The 22,513-nt window shown below is 47.3% G+C and overlaps 2 protein-coding genes across 4 annotated transcripts in view; one reads left to right on the top strand and one right to left on the bottom strand.

The window, feature by feature from the left end:
- Positions 1 to 7,193: 7,193 nt before the first annotated feature.
- Positions 7,194 to 22,513, top strand: part of LOC119442244 (blastula protease 10) — a 61,741-nt gene continuing 46,421 nt past the window's right edge. The window contains exons 1-3 of the mRNA XM_037707046.2: positions 7,194 to 7,743; positions 18,623 to 18,752; positions 21,484 to 21,553. Of these exons, the coding sequence (XP_037562974.2) occupies positions 7,608 to 7,743; positions 18,623 to 18,752; positions 21,484 to 21,553 (336 nt within the window). The 5' untranslated portion in view covers positions 7,194 to 7,607. The remainder of the gene's footprint in view (positions 7,744 to 18,622; positions 18,753 to 21,483; positions 21,554 to 22,513) is intronic.
- The window catches only part of LOC119442243 (uncharacterized), a 110,810-nt gene continuing 109,938 nt past the window's right edge, over positions 21,642 to 22,513 (bottom strand). For all 3 annotated transcript variants that reach the window (XM_049661999.1, XM_037707045.2, XM_037707044.2), the window contains one exon: positions 21,642 to 22,498. In XM_049661999.1, the coding sequence (XP_049517956.1) occupies positions 22,365 to 22,498 (134 nt within the window). In that variant the 3' untranslated portion in view covers positions 21,642 to 22,364. The remainder of the gene's footprint in view (positions 22,499 to 22,513) is intronic.

Genomic DNA, 22,513 nt, shown 5'->3' with positions numbered 1-22,513 from the left:
ACCTTTATTTACTCTTTTTGCAGCAGATTATATACAGGACGTGTCGATATTAAAGCGAACACCTAATGTTATTCAAGCGACGATTACTACGCAAGTGTGACCTCAGACCTCGTTCGTTAATACATGATTATGTGTCTCACCTGTCGAAGAATCCGCCTCACTGTACTTGCCAGGAAGCAGCGCCAAGAACAAGGACGACTTACGATCTTGAATGCTAACAATCTGTCCACTTTCACATCGGTTCTCACTTGTACATACTGAAACGTTTGACTGAAAATCCCGCGGTATACCGACCGTACTCGAGCGTTCCTATATGGAGGAAGGAAAAATACTAGAAGGGAGCGTCACGTGATAATTTTGAAGCATATAGTCACAAAATATATGAAGCAGATATTAATGGAAAACAGGCCTTCGTCACGTGATAGGCAAGCGGTAATTTCTAGCCACCGATGCGCACGGAGAGTATAGAGAGGAGGGCGCGTGGCGAGGACCGATCGTGACGAAGGTGTCACCATCATTACAAGAGCTACGACGAGCCAAACAATGCCTTGGAAGGTGCGGCAATCATCATCATCATCATCATCATCATCATCATCATCATCATCAGCATCATCAGCATCAGTCTATATTAATGTCCACTGCAGGACGAAGGCCTCTCCCTGTGATATACAATTACCCCTGTCTTGCGCGAGCTGATTCCAACTTGCGCCTGCAAATTTCCTAACTTTATCACGCCACCTAGTTTTCTGCGGTCCTCGACTGCGCTTAATTCCCTTCTCTTGGTACCCATTCTGTAACTCTAATGGTCCACCGGTTGTCCATCCTACGCATTACATGGCCTGTCCAGCTTCATTTTCCCCGCTTAATGTCAACTAGAATATGGGCTATCCCCGTTTGTTCTCTGATCCACACCGTTCTCTTTCTGTCTCTTAACGTTAGGCCTACCATTTTTCGTTCCATCACTCTTTGTGCGGTCCTTAACTTGTTCTCGAGCTTTTTTGTTCACCTCCAAGTTTGTGCCCCATATGTTAGCACCGGCAATCACGGGAGGGCCTATTTCCCAAGAGTCAACGCGCAGATAAGCACCGAAGGAAACGAGAGTCGGCTTCAGAGGCTGTTGGCTTGCCGAGTCTTAAGTGCATGCCTGATGTAAAGCTCCCGCTTGCTTTTTAACAGCGGAGCTGTTTAAAGCCGGGCGTAATGTGTCTGCTGAATCCAAAAATGTGGACCGATCCTGGCGGTAGTGCAGAAAGGGTCCAAGCGCAATGGCACATACCCCTGTGGAACTAGCGAAGCTGAGCCTGGATAAGTCTAGCTAGGCATGGTTGGGACTACCCAACCATGCCTAGTCAGTCATCGATAACCAATCGATAGCCAATCAATAGGCAATCCGGAAATTTCCGGAAAATGCTGGGGATGACTTGGTAGTGCTCAGCCTAGCCCAAATACGTGGCCAATACCTTGCGATAGCCAATCTATAGCCAATCAATAGCTAATCGATAATTGACAAATAATCAATACATTCCGAGAAATGCGGAAGATGACTTCGTAGTGCTTAGCCAAGCCCAAATACGTGACCAATGCCTTACGATAGTCAATCAATAGCTAATCGATAACCGATCAATAATAAATAAATTCCGGAAAATGCTGGGGTTGACTTGGTAGTGCTTAGCCTAGTACAAAAGCCAGAACTAGCTAGGTGCCCACCAGCTCCGCTGTCTCTTTAGCATTGCGCCTCCAGTGCAAGCTACGCTAATTTTTTCTTTTCTTTTTCTTTTTTTTCGTGCCCCGTGCTTCCATTCAGTTTATCAGTGTTGGGTTAGAGGAAGAGAACAAAATAAGCGGGAGAGGGTGACGATTATGACGATTAGCAGGTGTTGATGAGCGCTCACACAATGTTTTCTTCAATACATCACCAGAAGAAGATTTAATTCGCTCAAGAAGCGTAAGGGGGGGCACATCCATTGGACGAGCCAATCTATACCCATTTTTAGAAAATGTTCGTCGCTTTCGCTTCCGGCACAGCCATGCATCTGGATCCCGTTACCGCCTTCATTTCCTTGCCTTTGCTCCCAGCTGCAGTGCGGCTCGCTTGCGCTGGCTATGGCCTGCCTGTCTACGTCTACTGCACATACATTCACACTCTCCCTGCTTGACTTGTGTGCAGAAACATACAAGACGCATGAAAAGTTACCCCTGCAGTATAGGAACGTACCTTCTCCGTGGCGAGCTCCCGAACTTCGTAGAATAATAGTCTCCACGTTCACCGAAGCTTTTAAAAAAGGCCCCTGCATCATTTCTTGCCGACGAAGCCACATATTTTCATTCCTGGTGGTTTTCGGTTCATCTCGTTTGTGCAAACTCGTCGGATATGAACCCATGTGGCTCTTGTGAAGACCACAGTCATACGAAAAGAAAGAAAGAAAAAAGAAAGAAAAGCGTTTTTTTTTTTTTTTTTGACACAGTAGCGTTGTCTTTCTCTTTGCTTTGCCTGAATCTCTCACCATCTTCTCACCAAATCTAGAAACAAATAGAAATTCCTGAGCGGCTTTACAAAACGTCCCTGAGCGAACAGACACATTTCGTTCTCTTCCTCTGTTGCAGTGTTCCTCCTAGAGTTCACGTTACACGTAGTACATTATACAGTTCATCACAGTAACCACGGTTATCGTAATGCGCTGCACTATACGTGCAACATGAACGATATGGGGTATGCAGACACCGCATACGTCGTCATCTCTCGCGAATATATTTAACCGTGTCAAATCCGCGACAAAATCGGCAGCCGACTGTATCGCTCACCGGGGGTGACACCTGCTTCTGTCGTTTGTGTGACAACCCTCCTCTTTCTTTTCTTTCTCTCTCTCTCGCTTCTTCAATCTTTCCGTCGCCCCTGTGCACGTGTATCCGCAAGACTCCGTACATATGCGACCCACCGAGGTGTCGGTTCCAACGCAGCAGCCGTTGCCGTAAAAGGAATATAACTGCTGCTGGCTGCCGCTTATCAGCGTGGTGAATGCTGCGCGAGCAGTCAGCTGCGCGCAGCATTCTTTCGCGCGCTGCAATTTCTCCTTTATGGCGTTTGACGACCCAGGACAAAGAGCGAAGGCATAGAGAAGGAAACGGGGAGGGGTCAGTATTGCGGGGAGGGAAATGACGCAGACGCCGAAAATTTTGCAACTACGACCTACACGTTCACACCAGAGTTATATTTTTAGGTGGGGGGTTTAGTTTAGGTTAGGTTAGAAACCACAGCTTCCTCAATATAAACATAGTAGCGCTGTTCAAACAGTGAAATCTCCGGATCCATTCAAAAAGCAAAATTCAAAGAAAAACAATGACCTCCGAATATTGATTTGCATATATATCAAATACTTTATTATTCTAAACAAAGTGAGTGGGTGGGTGGGTGGGATAACTTTATTGTAAGGTCCTGCGGGCTACGGGACGCAAGGCCCAATAGAGCGGGCTACTCCCACGTTGGGAACGGGAGTTTTAGCACACTGGCCGCATCGCGGGCTCGCTGGACGGCCCAGAGCTGTTCCGCCAGGTCCGTGCTGCGTAGTGCTTCTTGTAGCCTGGCGGAGTCTTGATTCTTGTTTGCGTGGGTCCGACCACACGGCCAGAGCAAGTGATGTACGTCTAGTGTTCTAAGGCAGTTTTCGCAATATGATGTTGTGTATAGCTCATGCATGTAGTGATGTAATCTGTTCTGCGTGGGGTACGTGTTGGTTTGAAGCATTCTGAAGGTGATGGCTTGAGGCCTGGTGAGCTTATAGTGAGGTGTGCTGTATATTCTGCGGTCTAGATAAAAGTGCTTTGTGACCTCGTTGTATGTGGAGGGAGGGTCCCGATTCTTGCGGGGATGGTCACGACCAGAATAGGTGGCGTCGCGGAGGGTTAGGTCTCGCGTGCTCCTGTGAGCCGTCTCGTTGAGATTGGGAGGGGCGTCCTTGATCTCTCCGAGGTGTGCCGGGAACCAGCAGATGGTGTGATGCTGCAGCGGTGCGGATGTATTGATTATATGTAGCGCCTTTCTGAAAGGCTTTGACGGCCGAGCGTGAATCGCTGTAGACACGGCTGGTGGTCGGGTCTGTGAGCGCGAGTGCGATGGCGTCCTGTTCTGCTATCTCGGACTTGTGGGTCTTGACTGTGAGAGCGTTTGTGACTTGACCTTGCTTATTGACCGTGGTGGCAACGAAGGCCTGCCTGGACAGGTACTGTGCCGCGTCTGCGAAACAGGCTTGGATCTTCTTGTCACATATTTCGCGCAGGATGAACGATCCGCGTGCCAGCCTTCTGGGTTGATGGTGCGCAGGGTTCATGTTGCGCGGGAGTGGGCGAACCATGTAGGAGTTGCGTGTTTCCGTCGGAACACTTTCATATAAATTCTCGATTGCTGTGGTGTCATGACCTAATTTGGCTAGGATTTCTCTACCCAGGTTGGTTCCAGAGAGTCTTGTGAATTGAGCCCGTTCTTGAGCTTCGGCGATTTCTTCAAGTGTATTGTGTACCCCCAGTTGCAGCAGGAGCTCTGTCCCGGTGCTCTTGGGGATTCCTAGTGCTAGTTTGACTAGCTTCCTCAGTTGCGCATTGAGTTTGTCCTTCTCCGCTACCTTCCATCTGTGCATGGCCGCCTCGTAAGTGAAGTGGCATAGCGCGAAGGCGTTTGTGAGTTTGAGGAGATTTTCTTCCTTAAGGCCGCGTTGTCTGTTTGCTACGCGTCGTATCAGATTCATGGCGTTATCCGACTTTGTGGCGATCTTCGCCACTGTCGCGGCGTTAGAGCCGTTGCTCTCAATGAGCATGCCGAGAACTCTGATTTTGCTGACGTGCGGAATGGTTCCTCCTTCTTTTGTTCTGAGAGTAATGGCGTGTGTGCCTCTTATTTCGCTCTTTGGCTTGGGACCACTTCTCGAACAAAGTGAATCGTGAAGATTGCGCGGAGTTCGTTTGATATATATATATATATATATATATATATATATATATATATATATATATATAGTATTTTACACATGTACGTAATACAGGTTCGCAACTGGGCGTCGGGAAAACTGAGGAGCTTGTAAACGAGATGAAAATGATTTCGATAATATGTAGCACCATAACAAGAGCAGTAACGAAACAAGGTGACAGCTTGTCACCAGTGTACGTGCAATGTTTTGTTCGTTCAAGGAGAATAGTGTGATACTAGAACACCGCATGTTGTTTTAAAGGCATGCAAACATGGTCAGAATGTTTAAACGATAAATCGAGACAGCAAATTCGCATACGGGATGCCTAAACGTGACTGACTCTTGTTGAATAACTGAAAATTATTGAGCAGAAGTTGTTTGCACCGGGTGGTGGTGGTGGTAAAAACTTTAATTGTTTGCACCGGGAGTTCGCTTAGAAACATGCTGCCTCTGCGCAGCGACAGCAGCTCTCCTGCAGCGGAATCATTCGGAACAGGCCTCCCTTTCCCGCTCCTATCTTCCTCGAGATTGCAATAAGTGCTGTTATCCCTCATATGTTCGGAAGAAACGAATATTCGCCAATTATGAGTAGTGAATTCTCGAATAAGATACGAATCGAATAGCAAGAACTTTTCCATTCGTATTCGAATATTCGCACACTCCTGAAAATACACGCTTTGTCCTGGGAGTAAGGAGATAAGTCGTGGTGTGGTGCACAAGGGTGCTTGTTCGGGTCGCGGAGAGAGGAGGGGGAACCTTCAGCTTCACAAAGCAAAGAGTTCAGCTGGCTTCGAAGAGGCGAAGCGAGTGGACATGCTTGACCCCTAGCTGTTTCATCGCTGCGTTACGGCAACAATGGAGCGAACGTTGGAACAGCGCTACGCGGTGAAATTTTGCGTTAAACTGAGGAAGTCCCCGACCGAGACATTCGACATGATTAGGACAGCATACGGCAATGATGCAATGTGCAGATCGCGATTGTTCAAATTGCACGAAAACGGCTGAGATGACGTCCACGACGAGCAACGGTCCGGGCGCCCGTCGACGATGGTTAAACACGCTATATGTTGATTGTGCGCGTGTTTTAAGAAAATTTGATCGGCATTTAAGTTTCCGTATGATTGCACAAGAGTTAGAGATTCCGAAAACGGAAGTTCATCGAAATGTCACTGAACATTTGCGAATGCGTAAGGTGGGCGCAAAACTCGTGCCGGAAAGTTGGAACCCTGTGCAAATGGAGACCCGAATGACTGTTTCAGCCGAATCTTTGCAACGAGTCAACAGTGACTGAAACTTTCTAACGCAAGTTATTACTGGAGATGAAACGTCGGTGTTTAAATATGACGCAGAAACAATACGACAGAGCTCAGAGTGGCACACCAGTGATTCTGCTGGCCCGATGAAGGCGCGGGTGTCGAAATCCAAAGTGAAATCCATGTTGATCGTGCTCCACGACTGCAGCGTAATCGTCCATAAAGAATTTGTTGCCTCCGGGACGGTGGCAAATGCAATTTTCTGCGGAAGTCTTCCAGAGACGGAGACAACACCTCCTGCGCGTTCGTCGACAGATCACGACATCGTGGGTTGCTCGCTGTCAGGGAGTTTTTGACCGGACAAGACATAACCACGCTTACCCAGTCATCATACAGCCCCGACCTCTCTCCCTGTGACTTCTTCCTGTTTCACAGGATGAAACGTACGTTGAAAGGACACCGATACGACACTGTGGAAGACGTCCAAAGTGCCACAACGAAGGTGGTCAACGAGTTTACAGAAAAGAACTTCCAAGACGCCTACAACCAGTGGGAAACTCGCTGAGCTCGGTCAATGCTCAAAGTTCTTAGTTTGAAGAATGCTAGGTGTATTGAAAGATTTTGTCAAATAGAGTGTGTTTTCTATACTCGTACTCCTTACTTTCAGCACAGACCGTAGATAACACTTAGGCTGGCATTGAAAAATGGGCCTGTGCTGTAATGTGAGGACTCCTTTAGCTTGATTCTATTCCTCTCTTATCCCATACCGTTCACGGCCGGCGGATCCTGGAGATAACGTGGGCGGAGTGCCGCTGCCGGACCACCGACGAAGAGTGAAAAGGAATAGCACTGGAACTCATGGAGGAAGGAAGCCCATGAGAGGCCCCGGCCAGCACGGACGTATTGGAGAAAGTGTGGCGGAAGTCACGTGCTGTTTTTGGCAAAGGATCACTGAGACGGGCACCCCAAATGTCAACGTTGCCATAGCAACCGCGTTCCTGAAGCTTTCGCTGCTGCTCTCGGTCTCTGAAAAGTGAGATAAGATTTTTTTGCCGGTGGTCTTTCTCGCAGCACCTTTTGTACGCGAGAAAGGCTGACTTTGGAGTGTGGTGTGTAAGCTTGAAAGTTGTGTTTTGGGTCTGTGAGTGTGAGTGTCAGCCAGCAACAGATACACTCAAGCAATCACGGCGGGGGTCTTCGTCGGCTCCTTCAACGTGTCACGGAAAAACACGGGAGCTCGTCTGCTTCACTAAAACTGCTACAGAAGTTTCGTAGTCTTTGTTTTGACGCGCGTCGGCAGCACACACTTCCGACGGCTCGTAACAATGCAAGTTCAAGGTTCGCGTCCACATGCTCCGGCGAGCTGCAGAACCCCTGATTGGAGGCGCAAAGAGAGATGACACACCAACATGGCTGCACAACCGGCTTCAAAAACTTGACGTCAGGGCCTCTCTTGTTTTGTTTCTTACCTCCATGGCTGGAACTGAATCGTTACGGCAACCCCGGCCCTGGTTCAACGCGACATTGTACACGTATGTCTGATTGACTAATTCTTTTGGTTCAACGTCTCAAAGCAGCACAGCCGAGACACCGTATATAGTGGAGGGCAAAACGAGCACAGCGCGGAATGGCTTCGGATCAATTTTGACGATACGAGTTTCTTTAACGTGCACACAAATCTAAGTAGATATATTTTTTTTGCACTTCGCTGCCGTCGAAATGCTGCCACCGCACCTGTGAATCGAACCCGCGTTCCTGTGCTCAGCAGCCACTAAGCCGCCGCGATTGTTCTCTCAGATCTCAAAAACGACCCGACGCTATTTCCTACCATCATTAAACGTGCTTACCTCAAGCTGAATTTTTTGTTTGTTTGAATAAATGTGAACAAAATATTTAATTGGTACACCACAAACAATTTTAATAAAATTACTTCAATGATCAGGACGAAAGAAGGGCGCGCGCACGACAAAAATCAGGCATCATTATTTCCTTTGCGTATATTTGTCTTGTCGGTGCTCTCCTTAATAAAATTGCTTTCACTTCCACGTCACCCGTGATAAAGTACGTGTGATCTTTCAATGAGACGTTACGCTGGCAAGAAATAAATATCTGGAGTATTTTTTTTTAATCATGTACTTTTATGCCAAAAAACCCCTCATATATTCAATCTGCTGTTTAGTCCTATACTCTCCAGTAGCAATGGCCTGATGCTGACGTAAAAGGAATTTGCTTTGAAAGGCGAGCTGACCGAATCCGGGCTCGTCTGTGCAACGTTTTCCTCTTTCTATGATAGAGTGGCGAACTCGTGCATTTGGCAGTTGGAAAACACCCCCACAGCAGCAGCAGTGAGAGCGGCGCCGCTGCGAGCCCTCTTTCAAACGCGGATGTCATAGCTATATACACGTGCAGTTGTTACGCACTTGACGCATGTGATCTGCAGATCTGCGCGCACTAAAGGCACGCAGGTGCGCCCTTTGTTGCCATCCGACCTTACTAACGAGTCCCCTGGCGATGAACGCGCATAGGAAAGCCAGCAGGTGTGCTGCGTGCATACCTCTAGCCTACGCCCTACGGCACAGCAAAGCGTGATTCCGACAACTAGAGCGTTCGGTGCTCATTTGAATTCGCGTATACGTCCACGACCGGAATGCATATCGCAATTGCATGTGGGCACCCTTACATGCGGGGTGCCGCACTATATCGTGCGCAGCCGACTTCCTTCCGTGCGGTTGTGAGGAGGAACAAAAGCGTTTTAGATTGCGTCACGCCGCGGCATATAGTGTACGCAGGATGCGACGACAAAGCTACGCGCTCGTGTTTTACGTATCTGCCTTGCACGTTTTAAGTATTTAGCGAAATTACATTGTTCAGAATTTTATTGCTGATGCTAATGACTGCCTGGCTACGTAGCCTGTCTGCAAAAACTATGCAGGGGAATAGCTGACAGTTTTTTTTTTTTTTTTTTAAGGAAAGTGTTTCCGATAAGCTGTCTCAGCGGCTGTGCTCCCAAGGTAATCTCCATAAATCGAGGAATGTTAGGCACTGTATAGAGAAATAGGCAAATTCGCCAAAATCTAGGTAAATTGCGCACTAAGACATTCAGACGGTAAAGCTGCTGACGTGACGACGTGTTTTGATCACAGGCACTTGCAAATTACCTTTGAATTAGCATGCGAACTATGGCTTAGATCTTCCAGCAGCTCAGTGAACACATTTCGCGCAGTAAACGACAGTGAGTGCATGCCTTGGACCATTTAACGAAGGCTGCTACTGCGATTTCGTCATTCCTATCTCAAAGTGGGCTGTCGATGTATGTGCACTTGTGCACTCTTGATGAAATATGTATCTGTATCGGGCGAAACGAACGTATGCTGGAACACCAAACAGAGCAGCATGAACCAATCTGGGCGTAAGTGGGCGAGCACGACAATGCGGTCATGGTTGTAAACAGCCGACTACTGGCCGCGAGATCGAGCGGGGTCGTCGCCTGGCGTACACTGGCTGAACCTCGATAGTGTAAACACGGCCGCCTGGATCGGCGCGCGCGGCAATCCAGGCGGCCGTGGTGTGGATGGCGCGTCGCATTGTCTGCCAGCCGCTACTTGTTTACATGTGCGCCTACAGTGCACGTATCCTTTAAAGTCTGTTTGTTCCGTGGTTGTAGCGCAGTTGTAAATGCCGGTATTCATTTTTTTACGGTGTAGAGACTCATTTAGCTTTGCGCTGTAGTCCTTGCGCCGCAATAAAATCAGTGACTGCACGTGTTGAGCACGCGATGCGTGATCGTCGCGCCCTCCGTTCGTAACAATAATTTACATTTTATTGTCGTATTGTAATTCACGTACTTCTCAAAAACATTTGTCGTCGTTTACAAATGGAGTGGTCGCTGCTAAACCTGAGCGCAGCGCTTCAGCTATTCGTTGTAGCGATGAATTGATCATTCCGCAATCTTTGTGATACCACGAAACATGAACGAGGTTGCGCGAGATCACTGAGACATAGGGAAGAAAATATTATGCGCTCATATCAAGTCGCAGGATACAAATGATCTTAGACGTAGAATGTCATGACCGTCGCTTAGTGGTTACGCGACCATCCCTTAGCCGTTCTTGAGGTGCCATTCTATTATGTGGATATCCCACTACGCAGCAATAATTTTGCCTCGAAAGTGAATTTTCGCGCTTTGGTACTTTGATTATATGCTACAAAAGGGAAGCGGTAATAGAGTGTTACAAGAGGATCCTGTGTAACATTGCAGACGCTAGACACAGGACGTCGCAAAACTGAGTAACATAATGCGCTCTTTAGCATTGTGATATAGCTTGACGAAAGGTAGCGGCCATTATTTTCACAAATAAAGAAAACAGCGTGATGAAGTTGGGTCTTAAAATAATTGACAATTATTCGCGTCATTCTCATACTATAGTTATCATGCAAAAACATCCTTGTGCCGCCGTCGACTACAGTTGTGCGCGTTGTTTGTGTGACCGCACACAACCGCTGTCAAAACGCTTGCTACGTGACGGAACGGCTAATTAAACGCCGTTGTCGACACTGTTAGGGGAGAGGCGGGCAAGAGCGAAGAGGGAGTCGGCGGCACAGGCGGCAGAGGTCAGCAGGGCTGCGCGCATGCGCAGCAGTGGGAGAGCGGGCACGCACACGCACAGTCTAGGCTGCCTCGATGCCCTCCTCGCCCAGCGCTCCCCTTCCACTGGGAAGTCACGTTTGCTCTCCGCCGTGCGTTCGCTCCCCGTGAAAGCGCGCGTCCCTCACCCTCGCGCGCTTTCACTCGCACATACAGCATATACGGCCAATGAGAGTTTTTTTCTATTGCCAGACGCGACCATCGAAGAGCTTCGTTGTAATATATAATCACTGCAGTCAGCGCGTTTCCTAACCAAATAATCGGCCCAAATCGCTTACAGCGAAGCCCCGCCGTGTACATTTCAATGTGCGCCGCCGCCCGCCCATCCACACTAACGCGGCGACGGTGCTTCCCTCTATAGCCCTACCTCGCGGCCATGTAAAATTTCCTGGAACCATGGACGGAGTCCCAGTGGGCGTGTGCTTGGGCGAGTTTTGATTTGGAGGAAAGATAAAAATTAGCCGCGTATCTCTGTGCATCGCTCCAAATGACGCGAAAGCGCGTAAGTATGGAGGTGCTAGTCAGTTCGAGGCATTGAAAAAAATATTCACATATTTTACATTGGTATCGTGAATTCGTGCACTGTCTTGACACTGTTACATTCTTCACCCGCCGCGGTTGCTCAGTGGCTATGGTGTTCGGCTGCTGAGCACAAGGTCGCGGGATCGAATCCCGGCCACGGCGACCGCATTTCGATGGGGGCGAAATGCGAAAACACCCGTGTACTTAGTTTTAGGTGCACGTTGAACCCCAGGTGGTCCAAATTTCCGGAGTCCCCCACTGCGGTGTGCCTCATAATCAGATCGTGGTTTTGGCACGTAAAACCCCATAATTTAATAAATTCTTTGTTACATTCTTCAAGGGAGGTCCGGTGCCCATTATCTTTATAATTAGAATAAGGTCTATGTAATGTTTTGCATCTTGGTCTCGTTCCAAGACAACCTTGGACAACAATAAAGCATATATGTGCTGACTTCCTTCATGGCTTCACCAAGAGGCTGTGTTAGCATAACAACTTGCACTTCGACATCACTTGCACTTGAGTCAAGTGACATTCATACTTGAATATCTTAAAACGAGCACAGAAATAAATTTACACTATACTAGCTATAGTAGCAGTCTGTTTGCTTAACGCAAAATCTAATTATTACAGAAATTATATGGAAAAGCTTACCAACCACATTTCGAAAATAAATCTGGGGAAATGCAGGGAAATTTTTATCCGAATTAGTGGAAAGTTGGCTTCGGAGGTTGGTAGTACTGCGCAACGGCAAGGAGTCCTAAATGTCCGCTAGCCTTCCACACAGTATACGAACGGGTAAAGGAGAGCCTTTGTATGCATTGATCGCTTCTAGAGGTGTTCGAATAGCGAATTTTCTGAACTGAATCGAATATGAATATTCCGCAAAATCACCCTCGAATATGAAATTGATTACCGAATATTAATCCCAATGGCATTCTTGGCATTGTCAGACCAGATTCTTTCCAGCTATCTATCTAAGCAAGAATATGGCGCGATCCCGAATATAGTGCAGTCTAAATATGTGGGCCACTGCAGTATGTACCAGTGAATAAATTTCGTGGCGACACCACTTGATGGTGCCCCGTGTCCACAGTGAAGCGCGAGAGAGGATCCCGTTTGCAGTAACGTGACGCGTTTCAGCTATTCGCATACTTGGATAGTCACCGTTGATGAGTTCTACCGGATTTTTTTCTTCTGATTTCTAAATAGACCGAAATATAAACTTCGCATGTAGTCCGTTCGGTAAATAAAGAAAATGGGTTATATGCGTTATTTGATACATATAATGCCGTTCACAACAGGATTCCCGGTCAACTGAGAATATTGCAAATGAGAAATGGCCGATATAGGTGATGACGGTGAACCTATGTGGTACGTACGCCATCGCAATGGCAGCGATGAAATAACACACGGTGAGATTGTCCGAATAACAAACTGCACTGCCTAAATTGAACAAAATTTCTAGGCTGCATAAGGGCAAGACAACGTTATCTAAAGACTCGAAATTATTGAGATGAAGTTGGCTACTGCATGCGTTCACTCAGCAACTGGTGCTTCTGCGCGGTGACTGCGTCTTCCCTGCAGCATAATTGTGTGGAAGAGTCACAACTTTCATCTCGCATTCGGTCTGTAGACTTCGAAAAGTGTTGTTATTCTTCATATTTGCGCACTGTGAGCTGCCTCCTGGCAGCGCACAGTGCTATAGGCGCCCAGCTGCTAGGAGAGGAGAGCTTGATAAACAGCGGCGCTCTCGCTTTCATGCCAAATTTGCTGCTACGTGACGTGACCCATACGAAATGCAATGGTAACCTCAACTTATTCGCGCGTTCCATTTATTCATCTGTGACCTACTGCAAACGGGCGCGAGCACGTGCTCCCGCTTTTAAAAGTGAATTGTTGGTATATGAGACGTGACCTGCACGCACGAGTCATCTCAAATAGATTGGGCGATATGACACGAGAAAAGTATGCAAGGTAGGCAGAAAGCATGCGTAAGTGGCTCATGAAAAAAAAGACAGAAGTGCCTGTAGCCTAATGTGCAGAGCCTTGTGCTGTTTATAAATAAATATATATATATATATATATATATATATATATATATATATATATATATATATATATATTCATTTGTTTACTTATATATTTATTTATTTGAGAAGCTTGAAACGAGACCAGATCTGCCACGTAGAACCCGCCACGAGACAAAGCAAGCATGGTGTTAAAAAAAAAAAAAAAGCCGGCAGATCCCACGCCCTGTGGGAATCGGTGTTATGCGAAGCAGTGTGTGGAGAGCCTAACAAGTTAACGAAACGACCATGAGAGCACCAAGACGTAGGCGGCTGTTTCATGATCTGCATCACACGACGTCATGACATTCATCTCATGATTCCTCAGGAGTCCCTTTAGCTACGCCTAAGCGACCTTATGGCGAAAGCCTTAGTCATGCTCATGACTATGACTTCGACCATCAACCTTTAGCCTTTTATTTCACTTAGTACCACATCCGAACCCATTCCATTGGTTTTTGAGTGTTAATATCTTTTCAAAGTCATTGCCACTTTTGCTGAGTCATTGTCATGACCATAACGTCTAGAACTATCATTTAGTATTTCCTTTACTTAGTACCCACGTCAGAACCCATTTCAGTGTTTTTGAGCGTCAATTTTTTTCGCCGAGTCATTGTCATTTTTGCTGAGTAATGCTCATGACTATGGCTTCTACCACCATCCTTTAATGTTCCCTTCATTTAGTACTCACGTCCGAACTCATTTCAGAGGTTTTTGAGTGTTAATATTTTTTGCTGCGTCATTGTCATTTTTGCTGAGTCATGGTCATGACTATGGTTTCTAACACTATCCCTTAATGTTTCCTTCACTTAGTACCCACGTCCGAACTCATTTCAGTGATTTTTAGTGGTAATATTTTTTCGCCGAGTCACTGTCATTTTTGCTGAGTCATGCTCATCACTATGGCCTCTACTACCATCCTTTGAAGACGGCGTTACGTACCAGGCGTTACGAAACATCGATGAGGCCTTTCATCAAAATGTCTTGGACGCATGTAACGAAGTGTGGCGAACGTCTCTGATCCCCAATGATTGGAAATCATCTGTGGTGATACCAGTCTTAAAGCCCGGCCACCCTGCAAAACACCTAAAGTCTTACCGGCCAATATCGCTAACTTCTAATGTTATGAAGCTGATGGAACGAATGGTACTGTGTCGTCTATGCAACAATCATGTTTTCCTAGATACTACTTGGTTCCAACATACATCACGGTTGCTGCTTTACCGGCACAAAGACCTCAAGCCACGTTTCCTAAACTTGTTGCGACACATCAAGGCTGCCTTCCGTCGGGCTTTACACCAGCAGCAAGACCACTGTTACCCCAGTGGTGTCTACGACAGCCACAAGTACACCTCACGATTCCGGGAATTACGAAGAAGATCGTCATTCCACGGTGGCTCTACGACAGTTGACATTGTCATTACTGAACGACTCATATGAACTAAGAACGCAGGTTTACACCGATGGATCCGTCTCAGCCACCATCTGCACAGGCGCTTTTATCGACCCGGCCTTACAAGTCACAAGGAAGTTCAAAGTGTCCCACATAACGACCTCTACGGCAACAGAACTTGCCGCCGTATACGTGCTGCTGTTAATTACATCGTAGAAACACCACCTCGAAAGTGGGTCATTTTTTGTGACTCCAAGGCAGCCCTTCAGAGTCTGCAGTCAGCATTACAACGCAAGACACATGAACAACTGGTGTTTGAGACCAGAGAGGTTCTCCATCAAGCCCTCATGAACGGACATGACATCATCTTTCAATGGCTGCCGGGGCACTGTGACATCGTCGGTAATGACCTTGCTGATGATGCCGCCCGGTCAGCCCATAAGGAAACCCTAACAGTTCCTATACCCTTATCAAGCACAGATGCTGTGAGGGGTCTTCGTTTACTCGCTCAAACCGAGACAGAAACTTCCTGGAGCACCCCGATTTTCTCGAACTGTCGTCTCCACCGGCTGGATCCTACAATGAGGCTGCATATTCCATCGAACTTCCCCCGCCGTGATGCAACTTTACTTTGCCGCCTCTGGTTAGGGGTGGCTTTTACGAAAGCGTACGCATTCCTTCTATGTCCGACAGACTAATCTGTGACTCGTGCAACTGTGAGGAGACGGTGGAACACGTGTTGTGTTTTTGTCATCTTTATGAGATCGAACACGACATTCTCCGAAGTGTGTTAAACCAATTAGACAGCAGACCGTTTTCAGAGACAAAGATTCTTGGACCGTGGCCTCACGCGTCGCAGGCTTACAAAGCGACGCGGGCATTGTTGCAGTTCATGAAGTCGACTGGCCTCAGTGATCGATTGTGAAGTGTTGGACAACCGCACGTGTTCGTACTGAGAGTACTTTCTTCCCTCTCACTCCTTTCTTTTCATTCCTTTAAACCCCTTCCCCCGTGTAGGGTAGCAAACCGGACGTGCGTCTGGTGAACCTCCCTGCCTTTCCTTTCTTCTTTCTCCTCCTCCTCCTTCGTCTAGATGGCAGGCTACAATAGCTGAATTTCTTTCCTCATGTCATGAGCGGCTTTCGTCGTCACCGTTCAGCCCTCGATAGCATATCAGACCTCATATCATCTCTAGAGTCTGCTCGAGAAAACAAGCACTCTGCATACATGCTTTTGCTGGACATGCAGCAAGCTTTCGATTCGGTTCCCCATAATGCGATTATTATCGCCCTTATGAATGCGGCAATTTCGGGTCGACTGCTTAATTTGGTGCATAACTTTCTATCTGAGCGCCACATGAAAGTGCGTGTTGGAGGAGCAACAAGTGATTCTCGCCCTGTTAAGTGCAGTGTACCGCAAGGCAGCGTCTTGTCGCCGCTTCTCTTCAACAGCGTACTTGCTGGACTTCCAAGCCGATTGCCTCAGGAACCTGACTTTCCAATATGCATAGCAATCTATGCTGATGACATTGCAATGTGTATCAGTGGTCCTTCGCACCACGGTCCACGTCTTCATGGAATCTTGCAGAGAGCTCTGAATGCGACTTCAGAGTATTTGGAGGAAGTTGGTCAGCACATTTCACCAGCTAAGTCAGCCGCAATTGCGTATCATCCAAGGTAACGGGCTCGTCGAACCATGAGCCGGCTGTACCTCGGAGAGACACCGGTACAATGGGTACAACACCACCGCTACCTGGGCGTAATTATCGATTATCGCCTCTCTTGGCGCCCTGCCATTACCTCTGTGCGGTGAAAATCCCGGTCGCTGCTCAAGTATGTGGCCGCCTTGACTGCTAGAGGCGCTGGCTGCGACCAGACGACAGCTTTGCAGGTATACCAATCATCTCTCCTCTCTGGCGTGATGTATGCCTTGCCAGTCTCGAACGTGCCGCCAAATGTGATGTCTCAATCGGAACGGGACCATCGTGTTGCCCTCCGAGTCATGCTTGGCTTACCTCGTGAGGCGCACTCTGTTTCACTACTCACAGAAGCGCACCAGTTGCCCCTGAGCTTGCAAGCAGACCAGAGAGCGCTACACCATATCGAGCGTTTGCACCGAGCATCAGACGGCCAAGCACTGATTAATCAGCTGATTCAGCTCCCGTTCTCTCGGATGGGGAAAATGGCGGCATTGTTTGTGGACATTACGGGCAGTTCAGGAGACACTACTTCATTCACAATTCAGAAGAAGCGCAACAAATATTACTTCCCATTTTATTTGTCAATTCTCGAAATACACAAAAAGTCTACCCAGCCTGTTTTGGCACTATTTAAATTGGCCCAGTCCCACTTATTAGAAAAATATGGAGGTTATACTAAAGCATTCACGGACGCATCTGTACACAGCGACGCCCAATTTAAGGCGCTTCTGCAGCTTTCTTCTGCCCTTCGACTAGCATCAGACGGGTGCTTAGAATACTACATCCAACCTCATCAACAACTGCAGAACTGGCAGCGATTGATGTTGCTCTGAAGTACGTACACGAAGAATTAAACGCATTGAAGGCCGTCATTCTTACAGACTCCCGCGCTGCCCTCAGCAGACTGAGACAAGATGCCGATAGCCGAATTTTATGCAGTATCCAAGAAACTTCCGGCAAAATTACTTCCTGTGGAGTGTCCCTCATTGCCCAGTGGATACCCTTGCACGTGGGCATCGCTGGAAATGAAGAGGCTGATCGCCTCGCTTCAAGTTGTGCCCACCACGAATGTGACTGCCTTGACATTTCCTGCATGTTTGAAAACGCTCGTCTTCTGATACGCCGACGCCTCCTAAAGCAGCACCCAGACCGGCGTGTTGCAGACGGGTCGTTCCCTCCCCGTATTCGTGGTCGAGGCTTGTCCCGTCGTGCTAGAGCACTGTTACATAAGTTAAGGGTTGGGTCTGTGTTGGTGCGCGAACGCCTATACCGACAAGGACGTGTGGACAGCCCGTCGTGTACGTTTTGTGGCTCCTATGAGACACTTGAACATCTCCTTTTAGAGTGTCCCGCATTCGTTGCGCAGTGCGCATTGCTAATTAAGAAATATAGACTTATTGGGCTGCAATGTGCGACCCTTGACGATTGCCTGTTTCCAAGGGGGTGCGCTTCCCGACGTGACCAGGCCCATCGAGCCCTGCTAACTTTTCTGATGGACACGGACTTGGCCTCCCGTTTATAGACATTATTTGTATTTTGTTTTGTTCTATGTCTCCGTCGTTTCTTTATTTCCTATTTTCTTTCCTCATATTTTCATTTCCTCTATTCCCTCCTCCTGAACGAGTAGGCAGGCGTAGTGCCCCTCTCGGTGGCAGTTGTCAGCTTACTCCCTCCCTATTTCCTTCGTGTCATTGTGTTATATGTGCACAAACCAAATAATTATAATAATAATTTCCTTCACTTAGTACCCACGTCCGAACCCATTTCAGTGGTTTTTGAGTGTGAATGTTTTTTCGGTGGGTCACTGTCATTTTAGGCGGCTGTTTCATGACCTACATGACACGCATGTCATGGCATTCATGTCATGACATGCGTGTCATGACATTCATGTCATGACCTATCATTTATGTTCGCCATACACTGATGTCATACTATGCCAATTTTCATAAATACCAAGTTAACGAAACGACCATGAGAGCACCAAGACGTATGCGGCTAGATAGATACTGTCAAAGTGGCAAATGCTCGCCAAGAAATGCTTCGCATTTAATGGTTAATTTAAAGACTTATGGTTTGCCTGCGCAGCGGTGAACGACCGCGTCAAGGAGGTAATAATGCAGTCCATCACCCACTGGGAGGAGAGAACCTGCCTCGTGTTCATGCGGAGGTCCCAGGTCAACCTCTGGTACATCAACTTCCGCACCGACAATGACGGGTGAGCTTGCATTGTTTAAAGAGTCGCCAATGTCTCTCGCATATGTTCGCGTGGGCAAGAGAAACGCTGCTTAGCGCAAATATTGAAGGCTAGGTGCCCGCCAGAAGGAAAAGAAGTAGGCACCGTCTCAAAAGAAGCCAGAGTAAGCGGCCGCCGCTTCTTTTTAGGAAACCAAGCAAGCGGAACGTTAGAAGCAAGCAATTCGCTCACGTACGAAGTTATTTTTTTCCTGCTTATCTGCTGATACCGTTTTCTCGAAATAAGGACATGCCTTTTACACGATAAACAAATCTGTTTAATAGAGCAGCGAAGTTTGGATCAAACTGCATATCATAACTCTCAACCTATCCATTGAAATCAAATCACTTCTAATACTTCTTCCTCTTACGAGAGGTAGCATTACAGAAACCACGCAGTTTTAACGAAGTCGATGAAACCCGGGAGTTATTTCGTTAAATTGTGAGCTTAGTTAATTCGATCATGCTTATTTACGGACAAAATAAAGAGATGTAATTTTCGTCTGCGAACGAAGTTATCGCATAAAGCGAGTCTGTTGAGCGCACCTTGTGTTCCTCCATCAGAGCGGCTAACCTTTTAACAGATCAATTGTGTCCATCACCTCAACTAAAATTATGCATACCCATATTTCACCCATACTTTTACCAAAAACTTCGTTAAATCGGGCGAGACGCTGAGTTCACTTAGTTGCTTCGAGGTTTTTCAGCGCATTAGGCTCTTCAAATATCTGTCGAGGAATCCGCAAGCCAGTGACGCCTTATGTCATCTCAATTAACGGGCGGACCATTTCCTGTCAGAACCCACCGGTTTCTTGGCGTAATCATTGACCGAGACCTCTGTTGGAGCCCGCACGTGGCCTACATGAAACGGCGCCTGACAGCAACTTCTCAGTTGTTTAAATACTTGACAGGAAAGACGTGGGGGATGTCAGTAGACGCAATGCTGAAACGCTACAGAGCTCTCTTTCTCGGGTTTTTAAGATATAGCCTACCTGTATTGAACAACACTTGCAAGACAAATATTCCTGTTCTGCAGGCAGAACAAGCTCAAGCACTCAGAGTTTGCGTTGGTTTGCCCAGATGCACGTCAACAGAGGCAACTATTGCGATTGCTCGGGACCATCCGATGCAAACTCAAATTACGGTGGAAGCCCTGAGAACGCACATCCGACATTTTGCACGTGCCCCCTATCACCACCTTGCAACACTATTTTCAGACAGGTGCCAAGCATCGTTCTCTAAAACTATCATCAAGTACAATGACAAACTTCCCTCGGGCTTCACCGCTGCATCTAAACCATCGATACCCCCTTGGTGTGTCTTATCGAGGTTTGACTGTATTATATAAATCAGTAAGTCCCATGAAGTAAACTACTTTCGTGCCTTATGCGAAGAAGGAGAGACCGGTTGACACAAAACACACTGATAACCAAAGATGAACTGGTAAGAATTGAATAAAGCAGGTTTACCGACGTTTTGGCAGATGATTTTGGCGAAGATAGGTCCACTTACGATACCTTGGTCAGCCCCTGATTTACCTCCACTTACACAGATACCACTCCCATAGTTTATTTTGCCCAAGATGAACTGTAGCCCGTTCATTGCACTTTATAAATCTGAAGAAAGGACCACCTTTTATATTTGGGGTTGGAGTGTGAATAGGGGAGAAAGGGGGTAAAGTGTGGGAGTCCGATTTTTCGGACTCCCAAGGGACCGCGAAAACGTCCGAAAAATCGGACAGTCCGAAACAAATGAATGTATAGGCCTTTTACTGCCCCCAAGGGCGCAAATCACCACAGGCACGTCCGAAATAGCTCTGAAGGCCTGTCAGTAAACTTATTATGCGTATCCGTGCTCGTACTGTGATAGGAGACGGTGGGTGCACGCGTGTATAATTAAGGAATACATGCCGTGTACCGTGACAATTGCCCCTTCCCACTAATGGTAACCTTCGCAGCAATACTTCGCATATGCTTCACCGCATAAGAATGCTGTATTCAGGAGAAGCTAACTTTCTGGAACAGGCATTATGCAACGCGTCGTGCTTTCCGAGCTTCGAAGTCATTGGCGAGGATTACAAAGGCGGAGTCGGCGCCATTGCTAACAGCGGCGAATTGTTTTAATGCAAAACAAGGCACCGAAAAGCAAAAAATTCGGTAGCGAACGTCGCAGTAGCTAGGCCTAGCGTTGCAGCAGTGGCGGCTACGGCTGCCAGCGGTTCCGCGTGTGAAAGCTCCCGTTCGAGGCGGCAAGATAATCAAAATGGCGGCAGGGGTGGCTTCGATTAACGCCGTTTCGGACCTGTGGTCATGGCAAAATGTCAGGAAAATCGGACGGCGAAGGTTTTTTTTTTTTTTTTTTTTTTTTTTTTTTGCGTCCGGAATTTCACAAGTTCTTATACATTGACTCTATGGGGTACGTGGCGGTGCCGCGAAGGCGTCCGAATTACCGGGCATGTCCGAAAACTCGGGTGTCCGGAAAATCAGTCGTTGAATGTATATAAGAAAGACGAGCATCTACAGAGAGTAACTTGAAAAAAGAAATTTAGTGGTCTTCTTGCTTTCTGAAAGTCTACCTTTGCGTGGCCACTTTTAGCCACCTACGTGAGTTGCGAAGTAACGTATCTTGTAATTATACACGGGTACTTTATGATATTTCATTCTTACAAGCTATTTCTTTTTCCCTGGGCGTGCTTCTATACATGCATCATGCAGGTGCTGGTCTTTGGTCGGCATGGAGCCCCTCGGTCCTCAGGACCTCAACATCGGGCCCGGATGCGAACACGTGAGTGTTACTGATATCTGGTATCAGTTCACTTGAAGGGAACCCTCCGAACGCACGCGTTTTTATTGTGCTGATTATGCTTAAGAGATGTCGTTCAAACAGTGTTTCAATCTTTTTCAATTAACACCATGTGGCGCCGTAACGGTGTTCTTTCCTTCATTACATGAAAATCACAGATCTAGGGCATACAAAGCACAGCAACTTAAGTCATCTCTCTAAACATACACTCATAGCTCAGAGACGCATACACGCATTCAATAAGTCTAGCCAGTCAACCAACCGGCTCCTCCTCGGCCGCATACAGATAGCGTATACGTGAGGACCAGATTCTAGACTGAACGATTTAAAAGACCACAAAACTTTTGTTTTGTGACTTTCTCCGTGGCAATCTTCGCGTTATCACGCGTATTGATATGATGGGTGGCGGAAGCCTGACCGCCAGCCGATTAAGAAATGCTCTTACAAAATAAATTTTGTGAATAACGGGCACTAGATTTCCGAAAAGGCGAAAATTAGATGACGAAAACAATCCTGCAGTCCCAAGTTATTTTTTCGCCGCGTTGCCGATTAAGTTCACCAATTGGTCGAGGATCCTGTTACGCCAATTGTTTGTGCCGCCACGAGAATCGAAGATTTCGTACTGTTATATTTGCAATAGTGTGTGTGTGGGGGGGGGGGGGGGGGGGGGGGGGGTCCATAACTTTTACGCCTGCTTTTGAAACATCGCTGTCATGCTTTTAGCGTGAAGCGCTCTGTTTTACAACTTTGGTGCGGCACGATTGGTGCTTTTGATCCAGCTCCACTGTCAGTTTCAGGCTGCTCGCTCTTGTTGCTTGAGAACCCACTGGATGAGCTCACGCCTGACGAGTTTTCCCAGCTCGTTCCGTGGAATCTTGTCGACGAACGTCACGCCACCTTCCAAGTTGAAGCTCTTCGGTGCGTTAGCTGGAAAGCGAGCAG

The sequence above is a fragment of the Dermacentor silvarum genome, chromosome 2, assembly GCF_013339745.2.
Source record: "Dermacentor silvarum isolate Dsil-2018 chromosome 2, BIME_Dsil_1.4, whole genome shotgun sequence".
In the NCBI taxonomy this organism is placed as follows: Eukaryota; Metazoa; Arthropoda; class Arachnida; order Ixodida; family Ixodidae; genus Dermacentor; species Dermacentor silvarum.
Note: the sequence above shows the minus strand (reverse complement) of the source record. Positions and strands in the feature narration are given on the sequence as shown.